This window comes from Notolepis coatsorum (assembly GCF_963971535.1).
Source record: "Notolepis coatsorum genome assembly, chromosome: 9".
NCBI classification, from domain to species: Eukaryota; Metazoa; Chordata; class Actinopteri; order Aulopiformes; family Paralepididae; genus Notolepis; species Notolepis coatsorum.
Genome location: NC_140173.1, coordinates 139,082,549 through 139,101,331, shown reverse-complemented (window position 1 = coordinate 139,101,331; position 18,783 = coordinate 139,082,549). Strand labels below are relative to the sequence as shown.

General features: G+C 43.5%; 1 protein-coding gene across 1 annotated transcript in view; it reads right to left on the bottom strand.

The window, feature by feature from the left end:
• Nucleotides 1-718: 718 nt before the first annotated feature.
• The window catches only part of LOC311234451 (uncharacterized protein), a 24,121-nt gene continuing 6,056 nt past the window's right edge, over nucleotides 719-18,783 (bottom strand). Inside the window, exons 2-5 of the mRNA XM_084321630.1 lie at nucleotides 6,049-6,162; nucleotides 3,799-4,071; nucleotides 1,928-2,056; nucleotides 719-1,838 (exon numbers count right to left, since the gene is read on the bottom strand). Coding sequence (XP_084177756.1) covers nucleotides 1,252-1,838; nucleotides 1,928-2,056; nucleotides 3,799-4,071; nucleotides 6,049-6,162 — 1,103 coding nt within the window. The 3' untranslated portion in view covers nucleotides 719-1,251. The remainder of the gene's footprint in view (nucleotides 1,839-1,927; nucleotides 2,057-3,798; nucleotides 4,072-6,048; nucleotides 6,163-18,783) is intronic.

Here is an 18,783-nt window from a genome sequence, read left to right as displayed (position 1 = left end):
TGTGAAGAATTGGATTCCTCATCAAATAATGAAGGTCTTGCCAGTAAATATGCTAACACAGGCAGGCTAAAGGCTAACTTCCATCCTGTTATTCAACCAACAGGGTGGACATAATGTTGATTTATAACAATTTGTTGCCATGTATGCAGTGTTTGCCCTATATATGCATTCAACAGCAGCATTCTTTTATATTTATTTTTTATAACTAATATGTATTTGCCCCTGGTTGTCTTACACTGATAAGTTAACACAGCAGTGGGATGAGGTGCAGCAGGTGCAAAGCATTGATCCAAGTGCTGCTGCAAAATAACATCCTGGGGGAAACACTTTATATATTATTATATTATATGTATATATAGGAAATAGGTATATTTTATTGTATATTATATATAGGTATATTATGTATACTGTAGGATATACCCCTCAAATGTATACTCTTTTTAGACTCTTTGTACTCAAACAGTACTGTATATTTGTAGATCTGGTATGTCATAAATGTCTAGATGTAACAGTACTGTATATCTATGTCATGTTATGATGAATTGAAAATGGGGGACCCTGATGTAAACAAGACGAAAGTCTTTCTCTGGTCTGCATCCCCTTAACAATTGTGTGTATTGAGCCATACTGTATTGTACCCATTCTGCAATCAATCAATCAAACCAAATGTGAAAATATAGACATCAGTATTTTATTTTTCTTTGGATTGTGGTTTTATTATAAAAGTTGAACTTTTCTTCTAACTTTGACTGTGAACTGCAACTGAGAACCAGTCTCAAGTAAGAAAATAACAAACAAGACTTTGATGGAGGAAGGGAGGGGATGACAGGAGAGGAGGACGGGCCAACAGAGTTCAGAGCGGAGGAGTCTCAGTTGGACTGGGTTAGTGTTTAGTGCTGGGAGGTCTACTGTCATGGATCTGTGTGTCATATATGTTATGATGAATTGAAAATGGGGGACCCTGATGTAAACAAGACGAAAGTCTTTCTCTGGTCTGCATCCCCTTAACAATTGTGTGTATTGAGCCGTACTGCATTGTACCCATTCTGCAATCTGTTAAATACAATTTTCAATCAATCAATGAGTTTTTTTTTTCCGGTTTTGTCTTCCATCCCTTTAAAAAATACTTCCCCGTCTGGAGGCGCCATGGATCTTAATGGGTGAATTCTAAACATACTGCAGACGTCCAACATGCAGTCCAATCTTTTTTTATACAAATAAAGTTTATTATTATTATCATCATCATCATCATCATCTCCCTCCTCGTCCTCCTCTTCCTCTGTACGCCACCATGTCCCGGTCGTATTTCTCCCGTAGTTTCTGGGCCTTCTCCTTGTAGGGCAGCTTGTCAGACTGAGTCAGTTTGCCCCACACCTCTGCCAGCTTCTTGGCACCTATGGACAGGCCTGGATACTGCTGCTTCACTGTGGGACGATACTCCACACAGAACACGAGCCATGCTGACGGTCGCTTGGGTGCATTTGGATCTTTGACTTCCATCCCTTTATTAAAAAGCCCGGAGCCCTTGGGTGGGATGACTGGGATGTAGTCATTCATGTCCCTGTTGTAGCGAACCGTGTCCGCTTTAGCCATGTCTTCAAAGCACTTCTTGTCACCGGGAGTCAGACCCCTCCATCTCTCGGAGCACTTCTTGGAGAACTCGGCAAAGGTGACGCTCTGCTCCGGATACGTCTTCCTGCAGGTCTGGACGAAGAAGGCGTAGGACGACGTCCTCCCCTTGGGCTTTTTGTGATCCTTCCGCATCATACTGGCGACTTGCCTGATGTGTCCAGTTAAAGGTGTTTTGTTGTGTTGTGTGTCTGGTGGGCTGCAGCAGACTGGAGGAGACATCGGTATTTATAATGTAATGAGTAAATAAAAATATTATTTGTTAAATAAACCGAATTCTTATGTGTTTCGCACAAACCTGATCTTTTTCTTCCCGTGAAAGATTCTTCCTGTGTAGCTCCGATCTCCACCTCCACCTCAGCTCCGTCTGCACCTGGACGTTGAAGGCTGCAACTCTCCGCAGCACTCGAGGTGTCGGATGGGATCTCTACCGAAATAAAATATATATCAAATCTATGGGGTGGTAATCTTGCATCTGTAATGAGAAGATTTTGACATGACACTTCCTGTCCTGAACATGTGATGATTGGGTGAATGAAGAGGGGGGGGGGGGGGGGGGTTCTGCCCCCCTCCTCCTAGAATGGGACAAAGCGAGAAAGACACAAACTGGTTTAGACTGGATTCAAATGGTTCAGGCGGTCTAGGGTGTTTACAGGTAGGCTGAGGAAACACGCTAGGGGGCGGATCACACGTTAGGGGGCGGAGCACACGTTAGGGGCAGACCACACGCTAGGGGGCGGAACTCTATTCCCTTTATAAAGAGTAATGAAACCCATAAACATCTTGCTTATTTTCCACCTATCAGACTCTCCAAGAATGTAATGCTTAACACTTTAATCGCCATGGGTTAAATTCATAATTTACCATCCCTCGCCAGCTCTATTTGTCTATGGAGAAGTTCCCCTTCTTTGCAGGGCTATAACTTTTTAAATTCTATTGCTAAATTGCCATTATTATGGCCCATTCAATGTCCTATATGTATTGTTCAGGGTGTAGCTACGTTAAACTTTTTCATTCACATATTCATACTAAAATATGGTCTAAAGTATAAGTATGTTTTTATCGTTTTCTGCAGCTTTCTTCAGAACGTGATTTATAGCCCCAAATGCATTATATTTAGGGATGCTCGATATTGGCTTTTTTACCGATACCGATATTCCGATATTGTCCAACTCTTAATTTCCGATACCGATATCAACCGATATCAACCGATACCGATATATGCAGGGTTTCCCACCCCAAAAAACGGAATAATTTCAGGTAACTAATCATTTCACTGGATATATATATAACAAATATTGTTATTGTTTTTTTCTTTTTTAAACCGATACCGATATTTTCCGATATCACATTTTACTGCCGATATCGGCCGATAATATCGGTCGGCCGATAATATCGGACATCCCTAATTATATTGATGATCAAATACAGTTTGGTAGGAATCTGTGCGAGATAAAAAATGTCAACTGCACGTACTTCTAGAAGTTTCTACGCATCATCTGATGATGACCGGATGGGCGGGGGATCGTTTATAATTCCGTGGGCAGCGTTAGATGATTCATCCAGAGTGGGTCATATGTTCATCAGATCAGTTAGTATAGAAAACATTAGAAAATAACGCTGAATCTTACCGTGGCTTCCTCGCGTCGCTGGCAGATGAGCGTGGAACAGATTTTTTTCTATTATGGGATATAGAAATGCCCGATCCATTTCCAGGTTGTATAATAGTATATACGTCCAAATAACGTTGTTTATTGAGTTAGGGTGAGCGATCTATTATCCAGTGTTTCAAGATGGAGTCGCGGGAGCTATAGCGAGTGGCCGGACCACATATGGATGAGCACTACCGGTTCAAAGGTTAATATCCGGTTGGCGATCTGCCGATCGGCCACCAGATGGCGCTCTTGGACCGCTAGAGAGTTGAGAGGAGATCAGCAGTATGTCTCAGGGCTCCGGAAAGGAAATATGATTTCGATGACAGATTTTTGAAATATTGACATCAAAGACGAGTTACGGCGTCTTCGGCAGAATGAGCATGGCTCGGAATGACGTGAAAACTCGTTCCCGGCGATCATAGTGTTAAATACCTCACTTTGTTACAGTAAAAAGAAGAATCACAGATTGGGGCTTTAAAGACAGAGAGAATGAAGACAAGAAGAAGAAACATACTGATGTCCTGGTGGTCTGCAGGCTCCTCCTTCAGCCCAGTGGAAACACCCTGGTGGTCTGCAGGCTCCTCCTTCAGCCCAGTGGAAACACCCTGGTGGTCTGCAGGCTCCTCCTTCAGCCCAGTGGAAACACCCTGGTGGTCTGCAGGCTCCTCCTTCAGCCCAGTGGAAACACCCTGGTGGTCTGCAGGCTCCTCCTTCAGCCCAGTGGAAACACCCATGAGTGTCTCTAGCCGCTCCTGAGCCTCTTCTCTTTTAATGATCAGCAACGGATCTGGGACAGAGAGAGAGAACAAGTATTTATATTGGCATTAAAATGTATTTGTGAGGGCGGTCGGGTAGCGGAGATTGCGCTAGTCACCAATGGAAGAGGCTGCGGTCTCGACTCCCGGAGTCAGCATTGCCCTGCGGCTTGGGCCAGTCATCATTGTAGGAGCCATTATGATGGTGGCATATTATTTTATTATTTGTAATATTAATATTAGACACCTGGTGGCGGGTTTTAGGTTTGACAGCACTGGTTAGGTATTTAGAGGGTCACAGGTGCAGTAATCAACTAGGACACAGGTAGTGAGGAGCACACCGTTCTTACCAGTAGCTCAGTAACAGTAGCTCAGTAACAGTAGCTCAGTAACAGAAGCTCAGCAGCTCAGCAACGAGAAGCCAAGAAATACCAAATAAATATAGAACACCATATAATTCCTACAGAACCCACACTGGCATTAATGGAATGTACAACTGCAACTTCAAGCAATAAATACACTTAAACCTGGAATCACAACTGGACATCCATCTGTGTGTGTTGCTGTGTCTACTGCGTAGGATCACTCCCATACCCTACCTGTGAAGTAATGTGCAAGGTAAAACCGGACATTGGAACATGGAAATTAGAGAGTTAGGGGGAGGGAAGTCGTGGGTAGTAATCTGGCGTTGTGGACAGCGACGCCTACAGGTCAGGTCTGGGCGCCTGCTCAGCGAAAGGCAGGAAATGGTGACGGCAGCGTGACCTCCCACGCGTTACGCTTCACCAATGAGAGTCCTCGCTGTGGAGACTGGCTGTCTCCACAGTGTTATTTTTTTTCTTAGCCGCATTTTGCGGAGACGCTCTCTGATTGGCCACTTCATGTGACATGTGCGCCCAATCGTGTGACGCCTGTTTCTACACCGGTTAAGCTTAGGCAGTGGCACTCTTTCAAAGTTGGTTAAGGTTAGAGTTTGTCTTTAGAGCAGGGCGATAGAACACCAGCCCTGATTCGAAACTCTAACCTTAACCAACTTCGAAAGAGTCACCTAAGCTTAACCAGTGATAAACTAGGCGTTAGGTAGTTTGCAGGCTGTTAGACCCAGAAATGGGCAAAGACACAGCTCGTCACGCGATTGGGCGCACATGTCAGTGGCCAATCAGAGAGCGTCAAGTCAGTGGCCAATCAGAGAGCGTCTCCGCAAATTGCGGCTACGAAAAAAAATAACGCGTCTCCACATGTGTCGGAGGAAGCATGTGGTAGACTTCAGGGTTCCCTTGTACCGACCAGTAGGAGGAACATGCGCACAACAACCAGGTAGGGGAGGGGGGGGGGGGGGGGGGGGGGGGGGGAATTGGCATAACGACTGGGATGGGGAGAAAAATTGAAAATCAGGCGGAGAAAAAGATTTAAAAAAAATATATTATTTGTGCACTTTATGAGTACACCCATGCACGCAAAACGCTGGCGAGGGGGTGTTGCAAGCACTCCTGTCTGTGTGTCGGTCTCTGCATCAGCCATAAATGGTAAATAAATGGTAAATGGCTGCATATAACAGCTTTTATCCAAAGCGCTTTACAATTTGTTCCTCACATTTTACCCATTCACTCACACATTCACACACAGACATCAGAGGCAACCATGCAAGGTGCCAACCTGCTCTACCGTGAGCAATTAGGGGTTAAGTGTCTTGCTCAAGGACACTTCGACACGTTGCCCGGGAGGAGCGGGAATCGAACCGGGAACCTCCGGGAGGCGACTGCTCTACCTCCAGAGGAATGTGTATTATAAGATGATAAATCTAGTGATCTATGCATGGAATCCATAATTTCCCCCCCCCCGAACACACGTTAGGGGCAGACCACACATTCCGTCTACAAAGTGCTCCAAATAGTCTAAATGTGAACAAAGTTTGGTCAAATGAAAAAAAGAGAGGAAGAGAAAGAAACAGACAAACATGCTGGAGCAGAGGAAGGAGAAGATCACCAAGATAAGAGAAAGAAACTTACGGACATCCTGGTCTATGTGCTCCTCCTTCATCTCAACGCACGTATCCATGGGTGGATCTAGTGCGTCCTGAGCCTTTACTTTATTAATGACCAGCACGAGGTTTCCAGGTTGATCTGAATAGAATAGAAATAGAATAGAATACTTTATTTATCCAGAGGGAAATTCGGCACTACTGATCGCTCACAGTAAATAGTAAACATTTAGGGAGTGAAAAACAAAGTCACGAATAAGAATAAAAACGATATAAAATATTGTCAGAGATATACATTCTGATATGTATATACATTCTAAAATATACAGAAATATACAGTCAAATGTACAGTAATAAGTGTCTAATTGTAAAATGTCGATTTAAAAAGTAAAAGTCCAGGAAGAGTATGCCAGATTGTACCGTCACTCTGTGCTCAGTGATGCATTATGAATAAGGCTGTCAATCGATAAAAATATTTAATCTGAGTAATCGCATGATTGTCCATAGTTAACTCGCGATTAATCGCATATTCTTTATCTGTTCTAAATCTACCTTAAACTGACTTACATCAAGGAACCCGGATCATCAACAAATCAATCTTAACTATATTCACAGGACATACTTGACTCCTATAAGACTGTGCCGAATGGGGCTCAAACAAGATTCCAAATGCACCCAATGTACAAATGGGGACGAAGGGACATTTATGCACATGTATTGGGACTGCTCACCAGTTAAGGCATTCTGGAAAGATGTGACCCAACAAATATCAAAACTCGTATCTTGGAATATACCTGTACACCCCTCAGTATTGCTGTTGAATGATGTTTTTGAGTTTGCAGTGAATCCACAGCTAAAGAGATTGGTTTTATCGGGTATCACAGTTAGGGATGGGAATCGAAAACCGGTTCCCATTGGGAACCGGTTCCTAATTGGCCGATGCCTGGAACCGTGTGGCTCCTGTGACTTTCGATTCCCTTATCGCTGCCTACAGTTGCGCAATAACGTTACGTTAGCATGGCCATGGCAGACTCTATTTGATTCCTTAAGGGCTCGAAATTGCCTGGGTTTTGGTAATATGCTCCCGAAATGCTCCCGCTGTTTAGCTACTTCTATGTGCAGTGAAAACTACTTGAATGCTTTAGAGCCTAGTCATTGATTTAGATCAGGGTGAGCTAAAATTAGCCGCGGAGCTAACGTGAGCTAACGTGAGCTAACGCTATTTAATCAAGCTCACAAAGAGAGATAAACAGCTGACAGCGGATAGTACAGGTACAAATACAATAAAACAGCAGGTGGGGGCTGTTGTGTAAACCTTGTACTCTTTAGTTCACATATAATGAGAGACGTGAGTGCTTGTTTACATGTCTGTAAACCAGGAAGTACAGTGGTGCAACATACAAATGTGTCCGTGTAGCAACACAAGCCAATACATAAAGGACAGGGGCCCGGGGAGGGAGCGCTCGCTCTCTCTCTCTGTGTGTGTGTGTCTATGTGTGTGTGTGTGTGTGTGTGTATGTGTTTGTGTGTGTGTGTCTGTCCATGTGTGTCTGTGTGTGTCTGTGTGTATGTGTGTGTCTGTCTATGTGTGTATGTGTGTGTATGTGTGTGTCTGTCTATGTGTGTCTCTGTGTGTGTGTGTGTGTGTGTGTGTGTGTGTGAGAGAGAGATAGTGTGAGTCAGAAGTCAGAGGAATAACAACCTGTTATTCAATAGATTAAATTAGTTTAAGAATAAAAAAATAAATACATTTTAAGAGAATCTCAAATACATTATTTTATTTAAGTGTAGGCTATAGTTAATGTTTTATTTTTTACAGTTTTTGTATTTTTCTGACATGGGGGCTCAACAATAAATGACAATCAGAAATGTCAAGTTGCATGTTGTTATTCTAACCAGCTTAGACCCCGACGCTCTGCATCTTCTGGCCGCCTCAGACCTACTCCTATCCTAGCTCCGGGAGGGTCATCAAAGAGAAGTCGCCTATTCTCAGTCCTTGCCCCACAATGGTGGAATGAACTACCCACCCCAGTTAGGACAGCCGAATCACGTCCAATCTTTCGCCGTCGACTAAAGACGCACTTCTTCAACCATTATCTGAATAAAAAAATATATATCTAACCCTAACTAACCGTACTGTCATGCACTTGTCCTAATAAACTAACCTACACTGTAGCACTCAACACTTTGATGAACATTGTTGCTCAGCTGATAGAGTTGTGCCCTTCCTGATGGCTTGTCGTACAGAACTTGTAAGTCGCTTTGGATAAAATCGTCAGCTAAATGACTAAATGTAGTTCTGTTGCATTTCCAATTTATTTATTTAAATTATAAATTGATCAGGTATCGATAAGGGAATCGATAAAGAATCGAATCGATAAGCAGAATCGATAATGGAATCGTATCGATAAAATCCTATCAATTCCCATCCCTAATCACAGTAGCCAAAAAGCTGATCGCATCACGCTGGTTTCAACCGGAAAAAATGTGCCGTAAAGTTTGGTTTCTTACATATCTCGATGTAATTTACCATGAAATATCTACAGCAAGAATTCTGGGTCTCAATGAATCCAAAATGTCAATGTGGTTAGAAGTGGTGGAGAGAATAAAAGCTAGCTTATAATGGTAGTGTCTGGTTAGGTGCGAGGGATAGTGGAGGTACTTCTCAAGGTGGGGTCCGGGAGGGGGGGGTTCGAGCTGAGCATATGTGTGTAGTTTTTTTTTTAGATAACAGGTATTATGGGTATATCTTATATAAGACAACTAACTAAAAGGTGATCTCATTGGATGTGCCCTGACAATTAATGCTTGTATATCTTATCGTGTGTTGTCATGTTTGTTTATATGTTTGTTTAAAAAATAATAAAAAAAAAAATACAAATAAAAAAATATTTAATCTGAGTAATCGCATGATTGTCCATAGTTAACTCGCGATTAATCGCATATTCTTTATCTGTTCTAAATCTACCTTAAACTGATCTTTTTCAAGTTTTAATACTCTTATCAACATGAGTCAACAAGTGCTTGCTTTATGCAGGGATTAAAGCAAAAAAAATCTCCTGACTGAACTTTTTTTCTGGCCAAGTCATATTATTATTTTAACCTCCACTGTATTTTTTTTTAATAGCGTTAGTGTTTTAAGGGAGCCTACTTGTAGAGCCTACTGTCCTGACTGTGACTATAGACCCTACTGTTGTGGTTGTTGTGCCAGGCAGGGAGGCTGTGTGCTGGAGAGCGTGAATGCAAGTCTTGTGGCTAGCTTCTGATTGATGGCGAGCTAGCACCCCTTTCCCATTACTTTGAACCATGAACTAAACGGCTTGTTATCATACAAACAAGGGACTAAACACGTACCGTAATTATTCCACAACAACAATGGACAGTCTCCTCCCCACCATTTGTATATATTTTTTTACCACCCACCCCCTCCTAATGTACAGTCTCCTCCTCATCATATGTATATATTTACTGTTAGGATCTCTGGGTAACAGTACTGTATATTTGCATATCGTATATGTGACAAATGTAACAGTACTATATACCTGTAAGTCATGTATGTCCCTATGTCATAAATGTCATGATGTCATATATGTTGTGTATGTCATAAATGTCACTATGAATTGAAAATGGGGGACCCTGATGATGTAAACAAGACAAATGCCTTTCTCTGGTCTGCATCCCCTTAACAATTGTGTGTATTGCTACTGGATTTACCAGATCCAGAGTGAATGAATGAATGAAAACTTTATTTAATACATGAGACCCTCTTCTTGGGACCAAGTAAGTTTTCGTCGATAATCCAATGTACAGTTACAACCCCCCCCCCCCCCCCCCATCACACCCACCCAACCACCTCCAATGTACAGTCCCCCCACCCCACCTACCCAACCTCCACCAATGTACAATTTCTACGTCAAATGTATATCTATTTTTTAGACTATTTTTGTGTCACAAACAATACTGTATTTGTAAATCTGGTATTTAGGGAGCTCCACAAATCATGTTAAACCCAGATTCGGCTCAAACAAGGGACTAAACACGTTTCGCAATTATGCCACATCAATGTGGAACGCCCTACCCAAAACTGTAAAGGAATGTGAATCACTACCCACTTTCAAAACCACTCTCAAGGGACACCTACGGGAGAATGCAATTCGAAACTGGCCCCTGTAAATGTCCTAACCCAACCCCCTCCAATGTACAGTAATTTACCTAGTATGGTTGTCAATATTCCAATGTACAATTGTGCTTGTTTGTACAGTGTGTGTCCCCCCCCAATGTACAGTTTTGCTTGTTTATACAGTTCCCCCCCCCCCCCCCAACCACCTCTAATGTAAATTACCCAGTATGGTTGTCAATATCCCAATGTACCCAACCCCCCCCCCACCCAACCTCCTCCAATGTACAGTTTCTACGTCAAATGTCCCTTTTCTTTACTCTTTTTGTATAGATGTAGCAGTACTGTACAAAAACACCTACGTGAGACTGCAATTCGAAACTGGCCCCTACAAATGTCCTAACCTAGTTGTACAGTAAATGACCAAGTAAGGCTTTGTCAATATTCCAATGTACAGTGTAAAATGTGTGTGTGTCCCCTACCCACCCCCCCCCCCCCCCACCTCCAATGTATGAATGTACAGCCCTCACCCAACCCACCCAACCCCACCCCACCCAACCAACCTCCTCCAATGTACAGTTTCTACGCCAAATGTATATACACTCCTTTTCTGGACACTTTTGTATCACAAACAGTACTGTATTTGCAAATCTGATATGTCATAAATGTATAGATGTAGCAGTACTGTCTATCTGTATGTCATGTATGTCATATATGTTATGATGAATTGAAAATGGGGGACCCTGATGTAAACAAGACGAAAGTCTTTCTCTGGTCTGCATCCCCTTAACAATTGTATGTATTGAGCTGTACTGTACTGTACCCATTCTGCAATCTGTTAATAAACTTTTCAATCAATCAATCAATCAAAACTGTCTATCCGTATGTCATGTATGTCATATATGTCCTGATGAATTGAAAATGGGGGACCCTGATGTAAACAAGACGAAAGTCTTTCTCTGAATGAATGAATGAATGAATGAAAACTTTATTTAACAGATTGCAGAATGGGTACAATACAGTACGGCTCAATACATACAATTGTTAAGGGGATGCAGACCTGAGAAAGACGTTTGTCTTGTTTCCATCAGGGTCCCCCATTTTCAATTCATATAGACATATATGACATACATGACATACAGATAGTCAGTACTGCTACATCTATACATTTATGACATACCAGATTTGCAAATACAGTACTGTTTGTGATTCAGAAGGAGTCAAGAAAAGGGAGTATATACATTTGACGTAGAAACTGTACATTGGAGGTTGGGTGGGGGGGGTTGGGTACATTGGGATATTGACAACCATACTGGGTAATTTACATTGGAGGTGGTTGGGGGGGGGGGGGGGGGGCGGGGGGCACACTGTATAAACAAGTAACACTGTACCTTGAGGGGGGGGGGGGGGAGGAGACACTGTACAAACAAACACAATTGTACATTGAACTATTGACAAAACCATACTAGGTAAATGACTGTACATTGGAGGGGGTTGGAATGATTGGGTTAGGATATTTACAGGGGCCAGTGTTGAATTGCAGTCTCCCGTAGGTGTCCCTTGAGAGAGGTTTTGAAAGTGGGTAGTGATCCACATTCCTTTACAGCTTTGGGTAGGGCGTTCCACATTGATGTGGCATAATTGCGAAACGTGTTTAGTCCCTTATTTGAGCCGAATCTGGGTTTGACATGATTTGTGGAGCTCCCTCTGGTGTTGTGATCGTGGTATTCACTGACCTTTGGGAAGTATTTTGACATGTACATGGGTACCTTGGTCGTGTAGTGTATCTTGTAGACCAGGCCCATTGCAAGTTGTTGTACTCTGTCGTCTACTCTAAGCCATCCTAGGTTGTCGAAGTGGGCAGGGGTGAGGTGGGTTCTAGGAGTAAGGTCAAGCAGTAGTCTGACCAGTTTGTTTTGAGATGTTTGTAATTTTGTTTTTAGCGCCTTTGAGGTGCTTTGGTACCATGAGGTGCAAGCATAGTCGTAGTACCCCTGAATGAGTGCTCCTGCCAGAGTCTTCAGGGTGTTCTTGTTTACCAGAGAGGAGATCCGGTACAAGAATCGAGTTCGTTGGTTGACTTTTTTTATTACATTGGATGCCATTTTGTCACAGGAGAGATTAGCCTCTAGGATGGACCCCAGGTAGGTAATTTCATCTTTCCTTGTGACAATATTGTCACCCACTGTAACTGAGAAGCCGTCGGTCTTGCTGAGTTTGTTATTTGAACCGAAGAGAATGGACTCTGTTTTGCCCATGTGTAATGATAGTTTGTTATCAGCGAGCCATATGCAGATTCTGCCTAGTTCCGAGCTGAGGGTTTTTTCAACCTGTAACTTGTTCTTGTCAGAGACCAGCAGGGCTGAGTCGTCCGCAAACAGGAACAAGTTGCAGTCACAAGCTGACGACATGTCATTTGCATAAATTAGGAACAGTAGCGGTCCTAGTATGCTTCCTTGTGGAACACCACAGCTCACTGTGAGGGGGGGGGATAGGGTACCGTTTACCTCCACCATCTGTTCCCTCCCCTCAAGGTAGGATTGCATCCAGCTCACTGATAGACTATCAAAACCAATTGCTTTTAGCTTGTCAATCAGAATGGAGTGATTGACCGTGTCAAAGGCCTTTTGTAGGTCCAGCATGACCATGCCGCAGTATTTGCCTGCGTCCACCTCTTGTTTGATGTGGTCATTCAAATAGAGAAGGCATGTGTCAGTGGAGTGGGATGTTCTGAAGCCAGATTGGAATTCGTAGATTAGATTTTTTTCCGCTAGGTACTTTTCGACCTGTTCGTAGACTATTTTTTCCATGACTTTCGAGATGGAGGTGAGAATAGAAACAGGGCGGTAGTTGCCTGGGTCTAATTTGCTGCCCTTTTTGTGCAGAGGGGTCACCCTCGCAATTTTGAAGTCCTTGGGGACGTGTCCCTGTTTTATGGAGAGGTTTATTATGTGTGTGATGATTGGTGTGATGGCGGCTGCTGAGTCTCTGAGGAATTTGGAGGGGATGTTGTCATGGCCAGTGGCCTTGTTAGGTTGGAGGGCGCTCAGTTTATTGAGTACCTCATCTGTTGTTACCATTTCCAGCTTGAAGTCGTCCTTGCGGACCCCTAGGTTTTTGTAGAAAGCTACTATGTGTTCTACCCCATAAAGCCCTGAGTGGGAGGGTAGTTTGTTTACCAGTGTTGTGGCTATGTTTGTGAAGAAAATGTTTAAGTAATTGGCTACATCCAGCTTGTCTGTGATGAGCGTGTTGTCAGTTTTTATGTTTATGTTTGAGAATCTGGTTTTAAGTTTTTTACTGCATCCTAGTTGATTATTGAGTAATTTCCAAAGTTCTCTGGTCTGCATCCCCTTAACAATTGTGTGTATTGAGCTGTACTGTACGCATTCTGCAATCTGTTAATAAAGTTTTCAATCAATCAATGTTACACAGACCAGAGAAACACGTTCGTCTTGTTTACAACGTGGTTCCCAAACGTCTTGTTTATGCGGACCACTAGATTGTTATCAAGAACATTTGCGGACCACCTCGTATGCAAACAGTAAACAAAATTAAAAAATGTATCAACATTCATATGTACATTTATCATACACGGACAGCGAGCAGCGCAAGCACATACACATATCCACCAAGTCAGAGACGAAATGCACAAGTTATTATGGTTGCAGACATACAACTAAAAGACGTGTAATATTTGAGCTTAAACCCCCTGAGCTTCCCACAAGGGTGCACAGCGTTTACATGTCAGTTGACTGCCGATACACTGTATGAAGACCATGTAGTAACTTCCTAGCTTAATCTTCGTACTCTGCGCTGTGTTTTAACCTTATAAAGCTCTTTGAAGTACTACTTAGCTACAAATGCAGATAACCATGTATGTGATGGTTTTCTGCCCGTACACCTTCAGAGAACACGGCGCGGCGGTTGAAGAAATCGAGTTCTGAGCAGTTTGAAAAGGAATCCGTGTTTAATAAGAAGGATTTCAATCAATACAAATCAAAGATTTGAAAGAACAATTGCAATAAAACCTGATGGAAGACCTCACTATGCCGAGGTTCACCAGACTTTAGGCTAAATATTCAATATCTATGGACATGTCTCGTCTCGGCTTCTTCAGATGGTAGGTTTTCGCGGCCGTCTCTTCTGCTGCGTGTTTTCCTCAGTCTGTTGGAGAGAGAAAGGGTGTGTGTTCTTTGTCGCTTCCTGGGTCTCTGTTCGGGTCTGTTGTTGTGTCCTCTACTAGCACGGAGTCCTGCTAATATCAAATTTAGGCTCCGCCTCTAATGTTACGGCAAGCGGGCGTTTTCCAACCTCTCCTCGAGTGTTCCTATTGGAGGACACGTACTCTCAACTCTCATTGGCTAACTCCTTATCGTGACGTTTTACATCGAATTGTGTCACGATGTGGTTTCAAATGGTCTTTTCTTTTGATCTGTGATGGTTATCTGCTCTTTTGTTTTCAGCAGAGACAAACTGGCATCTCAAATGGCAGTTTCATTGTTGGAACAGATGGCCTAGGGCCCTGGGTTGTAAAATCACCCATGTTATTGACTTTCCCAGGAAGGATCAAACGAGACACTGTCTCCTACTCAATAAGCGTCTGCTTGTTTCAACCCCCCTCCACAGAGATTTGAGGAAGCCCGAACCAACAGCCGCATTACCAAGTCAGAGGTGTCTCGTTTCTTGTACTTTAGGAGGGGGGGGGAGAAAAGTGTATGTATTGTACCTCTGTGTTTTCGCCATTCTGTGCTTCATGATATACAGTACAATAACCACCAGTTTGGCTGGAATTCTACTACAGTTTCCCCGGTTTGGGGATTGATAATCCCCAAGATACATGTTAGTAATTCCTCAAACAAACTGTTTACAATTACCTTAACCTTACTGTTTAACCTAATTCGCTCAAAGCCAAACCTTTCCAGAATCCTTCTGACTCTCATTTTTCATATCTGTTAGTATCATTTGCTTTCAACACCCACATTACTCCTCCCCCACTGACCGACTATGGACCCATCTTTTATTTACACAGTTCTCTATTCACGCACACCGTTTAACAATTTCCACTCATTTTGCAGGTTATATACAATATTATCAGTTATATCAATTTCACTTCCGTCTAGGTACGTCCCTTTATACAAAAAGATGATCGTACCAATTACCAGGTTTTAGACTATACTTTATGTGTTTTTTATCCAAATGTGTCTGTTTTGTGCAATTCACTCTGAAAGAAAAGACCTTACATTGCATTTACTATCTAAACATTTCTAAAAACGGAGAGAGCTTAGCTAATGAAAAATCAAAAATCAAAAATTAATATGTACACGCCCTCTCCAAGGCCTATCAGTTACACTATCCCTTCCTTTGCCTATGTATATCGTTTAGGCTTCTTGATGACTCGTTGTGGTCGAGCATCTTGTTCCGGGCTTGTGCTAAGCACTGGTTCCTCTGGCTCTTCTGGTACCTTCTCCATGTCCACAGAGGAGAAGTTATTATGTTCCAATTCATAATCCTCTCCTCTGTCTGGTTCCTGTAAAAAACCTTCATCTTCTACTGGTGGCCAATCGTGGCCCCCTCGGTCTGGCTCGCCATAATCATCCGGGTCTTCCCCATCGTTTGGGGTTAGCGCCGCCTTCACTTCGCCTTCGTGTAATGGTTGCGACGCCCCGGTTTTACCGTCAAGGTCTTGTGGTTCAGGTTCCCATTCTTGGTCCGTATTGGTTGCTTTTACACAATGAGTAACGTGAAACCACATAGGCGATCCTTCAACTTGTAAAGCCCTCTCGGTGGCTCGAACGACTTTGTATGGCCCTTCCCGTCTCGCGCCAAACCACTTGCGTCTAAATACTTTGACATAAACGTAGTCGCCTGGTATGATTTGAGGTGTAGTCTGCCTATTCACCTCATCCCCGGTTTCATGCTCCTGTCTACTGGAGACATGAACCAGAATACTTTTGTGTATCTTCGACATGTATTTTACGTACTCACGCATGTCGTTGTCCAGGATGTCCAAACTCGGACCTTTGCCTGTCGCGCGCAAACCTGGTACTACCATGCAGCGACCTAGCATCATTTCGTGCGGTGTCAAACGCAGACCGCGAAGTTCGCACGAACGACAAGCCATCAAAGCTAAAGGGAGAGCGTTCAACCAAATCAGTCCTGTGTGTTGACAGATCATTACCAGCTTATTTTTAATTCGTTTTTAACCGTTTTCTTCTTGTTGTACCTTGTGCTAACCACAGCCTCCTCTTTGTTGTGTGCAGGTCTCGGTACTGCTCCAATTTTCCACAGAGGGAAACGATTTTCCCTCTGTCCTTATTTGCATTTTGGATTATTATTTACAAAACACATAATAGATTGGAAACATTTATTTTCGCAGATACATTCTCTACTGTTCCGCATTTTGACAATACATAATTCTCCAAATCATTTATCTATGTATTTTACAGCTTCTTACGTTAGCATCCAATCAAATCACCTTTGTCTCATTTCTTATTTGTGCTGTACTGTTTTACTAGATCAAATATCTCAAGCTCAACACAACTATCCACACCCTTAAAAGTGGAATATTCATTATTTCACTATCAATACCTTGTTTCCCGACAGCTCCTCGGTCCGGACAGCCAGCTCTAGACGAGGCCAATCACCAACAGAACCTATTGTGCATGGTCAACAAACCACAGTCTCTTTAAACACTCATCACACACACTCCGCCAGCTTTCAACAAGCCGGTGCAGAGCCTCCCATAAGTCAATCATCAAATTCACATGTCTGCACCCTACATGAACACTATCTGGCCAATTTGCGACCAGAAACCTACAGAGCTTTCTATAGACAGAGAAATATGTTTCCTCAACACTTAACATAACCCAACATGTGACACAACCGCCCAGATTCTACATCTGGACTCTTAATGAGCGGAAAACAAACCATGAACCAGCTCCCGTCCATTTCTCAGTTTCCAGCTCATTATATCAGACTTCCTACCAGTCTCGCTGTGTCACCACCACCTGCTATCCCTGACCAGCGAGAGATCCCTCCCAGCCAGCCAGTTCCTAAAAAATATAGTCAAACAAAAACAAAGAAAATTGTAAATAAACAAAAATTGTGAGTGCCTAAATGCTACACACTCATCCAACAGAATTAACTATCATCTAGAGGCATAAATACCCCTGCAACAAAATTAAATAGTCCTTTGTTTCCAACTCTGTCTAACATTAAATGTTCCATTGTTCCTGTCTAAAACCATTAATTTTGTTAGTTTGATTAGCTCATGCAATATTCAGTTACGTCATCCCTCTATAGCCCCAACTTACCCTGGTTAGTCTTCCAAACCATTTTAGTAACTCGCACACCTAATCAAACTTTATCTATGTATCATCATCTTATTCTAATCAGTCTGAGCTAGCCGGGCCATTGTTCGCACACTCCCGTGAGATATGACCAGTCACGCCACATGTCCAACACACCACCACCCGTGGCCGGAATCCTCCCGGATTCCGGGGTCTGCCTCCTCCTTTCGGCCGTGGTTGCCACTCTTTGTATCGCGGCCCAGTTCCCTGTCCGGGCAACGGAGCACAGGGCACTCTTTGATCACGGCGGCCTAGGTCAGACGCCTGAAGCATGATCTCAACAGCTGTCGCTTCTAGTAGCGCAGCCTTTCTTGCCAGTTCTCGTCCCAATCTCTGAATCTCGTGTGCGGCTTGACCAATCTCCAGCTGTATCTTCATCAGATCTCGATGAACTGCCTTGTGTTGTTCGAACGCTGTCACAAACGCTCTCTGTTGTCTATAGGATGCTGCCTCTTCCCCCATCTCAGCACCGACGGTTTGACTTCCCATCACAGGGCTGGGCCGATGTTGAGGTAGCTGTCGATGGACAGCACAGGGTTGGTTCTGTTCCGGACGGCTTTGGGGAACAGCCTGTGGCAGCAGCTCTGCAGAAAGGTCTCCAGCAGGAACTGGGCCGGGGCGGCGAGGAGGGTCTGCTCGCTGTCTGGAGCACACACGTACTGGAACGGCCTGATGGGGGAGGGGTTCTCCATCACCATGTGTTTGGGTTTGACCACAAAGTCGTTGTGTCCTCCGAATGGAATGTGTTTCTTCCCGCCTCTCATCTTGGCTTCGGTGCTGAGGGCAGGTTGGACATGGGGGCTGTAGAAGCTGTTCGTGTATTCCATACCTGTTGTCGGTCTCAGTTCCAGCCATCCGGCCAGAGTGGATTTCACGGGACCGCTGTAACAACGCTGCCCTCCTCAGTCTCTTTTTCTGTACCTTGGTTAAACTGCAGTCGCCTGCAATGGACACTCCAGCTTGAATCGGTTCTGGTTGGAGTAACACCGTCGTCACTGGTTCACTCCCCTGTATTGGAACCAAAGTCAACATTGCCAGTCCTTTTGTCGTACTGGTCACATGAGAGAAGTCCATATTGATCAGATCATTATCACTGGTAAAGTCTATCTGGGAAATGTCTGCAGAGGCTCTCGGCCTACTCCCCCCAATGGCCCGATCACTAAGCCCCTTTTTCATATTGTTGTTGTTGTTATTCTATTGTTAATAATTTTGCATTTACCGCTCCAGTTGTTCCTATCAATGTTCCACTAAGGTGAACTTCCTATGTTCCTGTCATTCATTCCACTTCAAACAC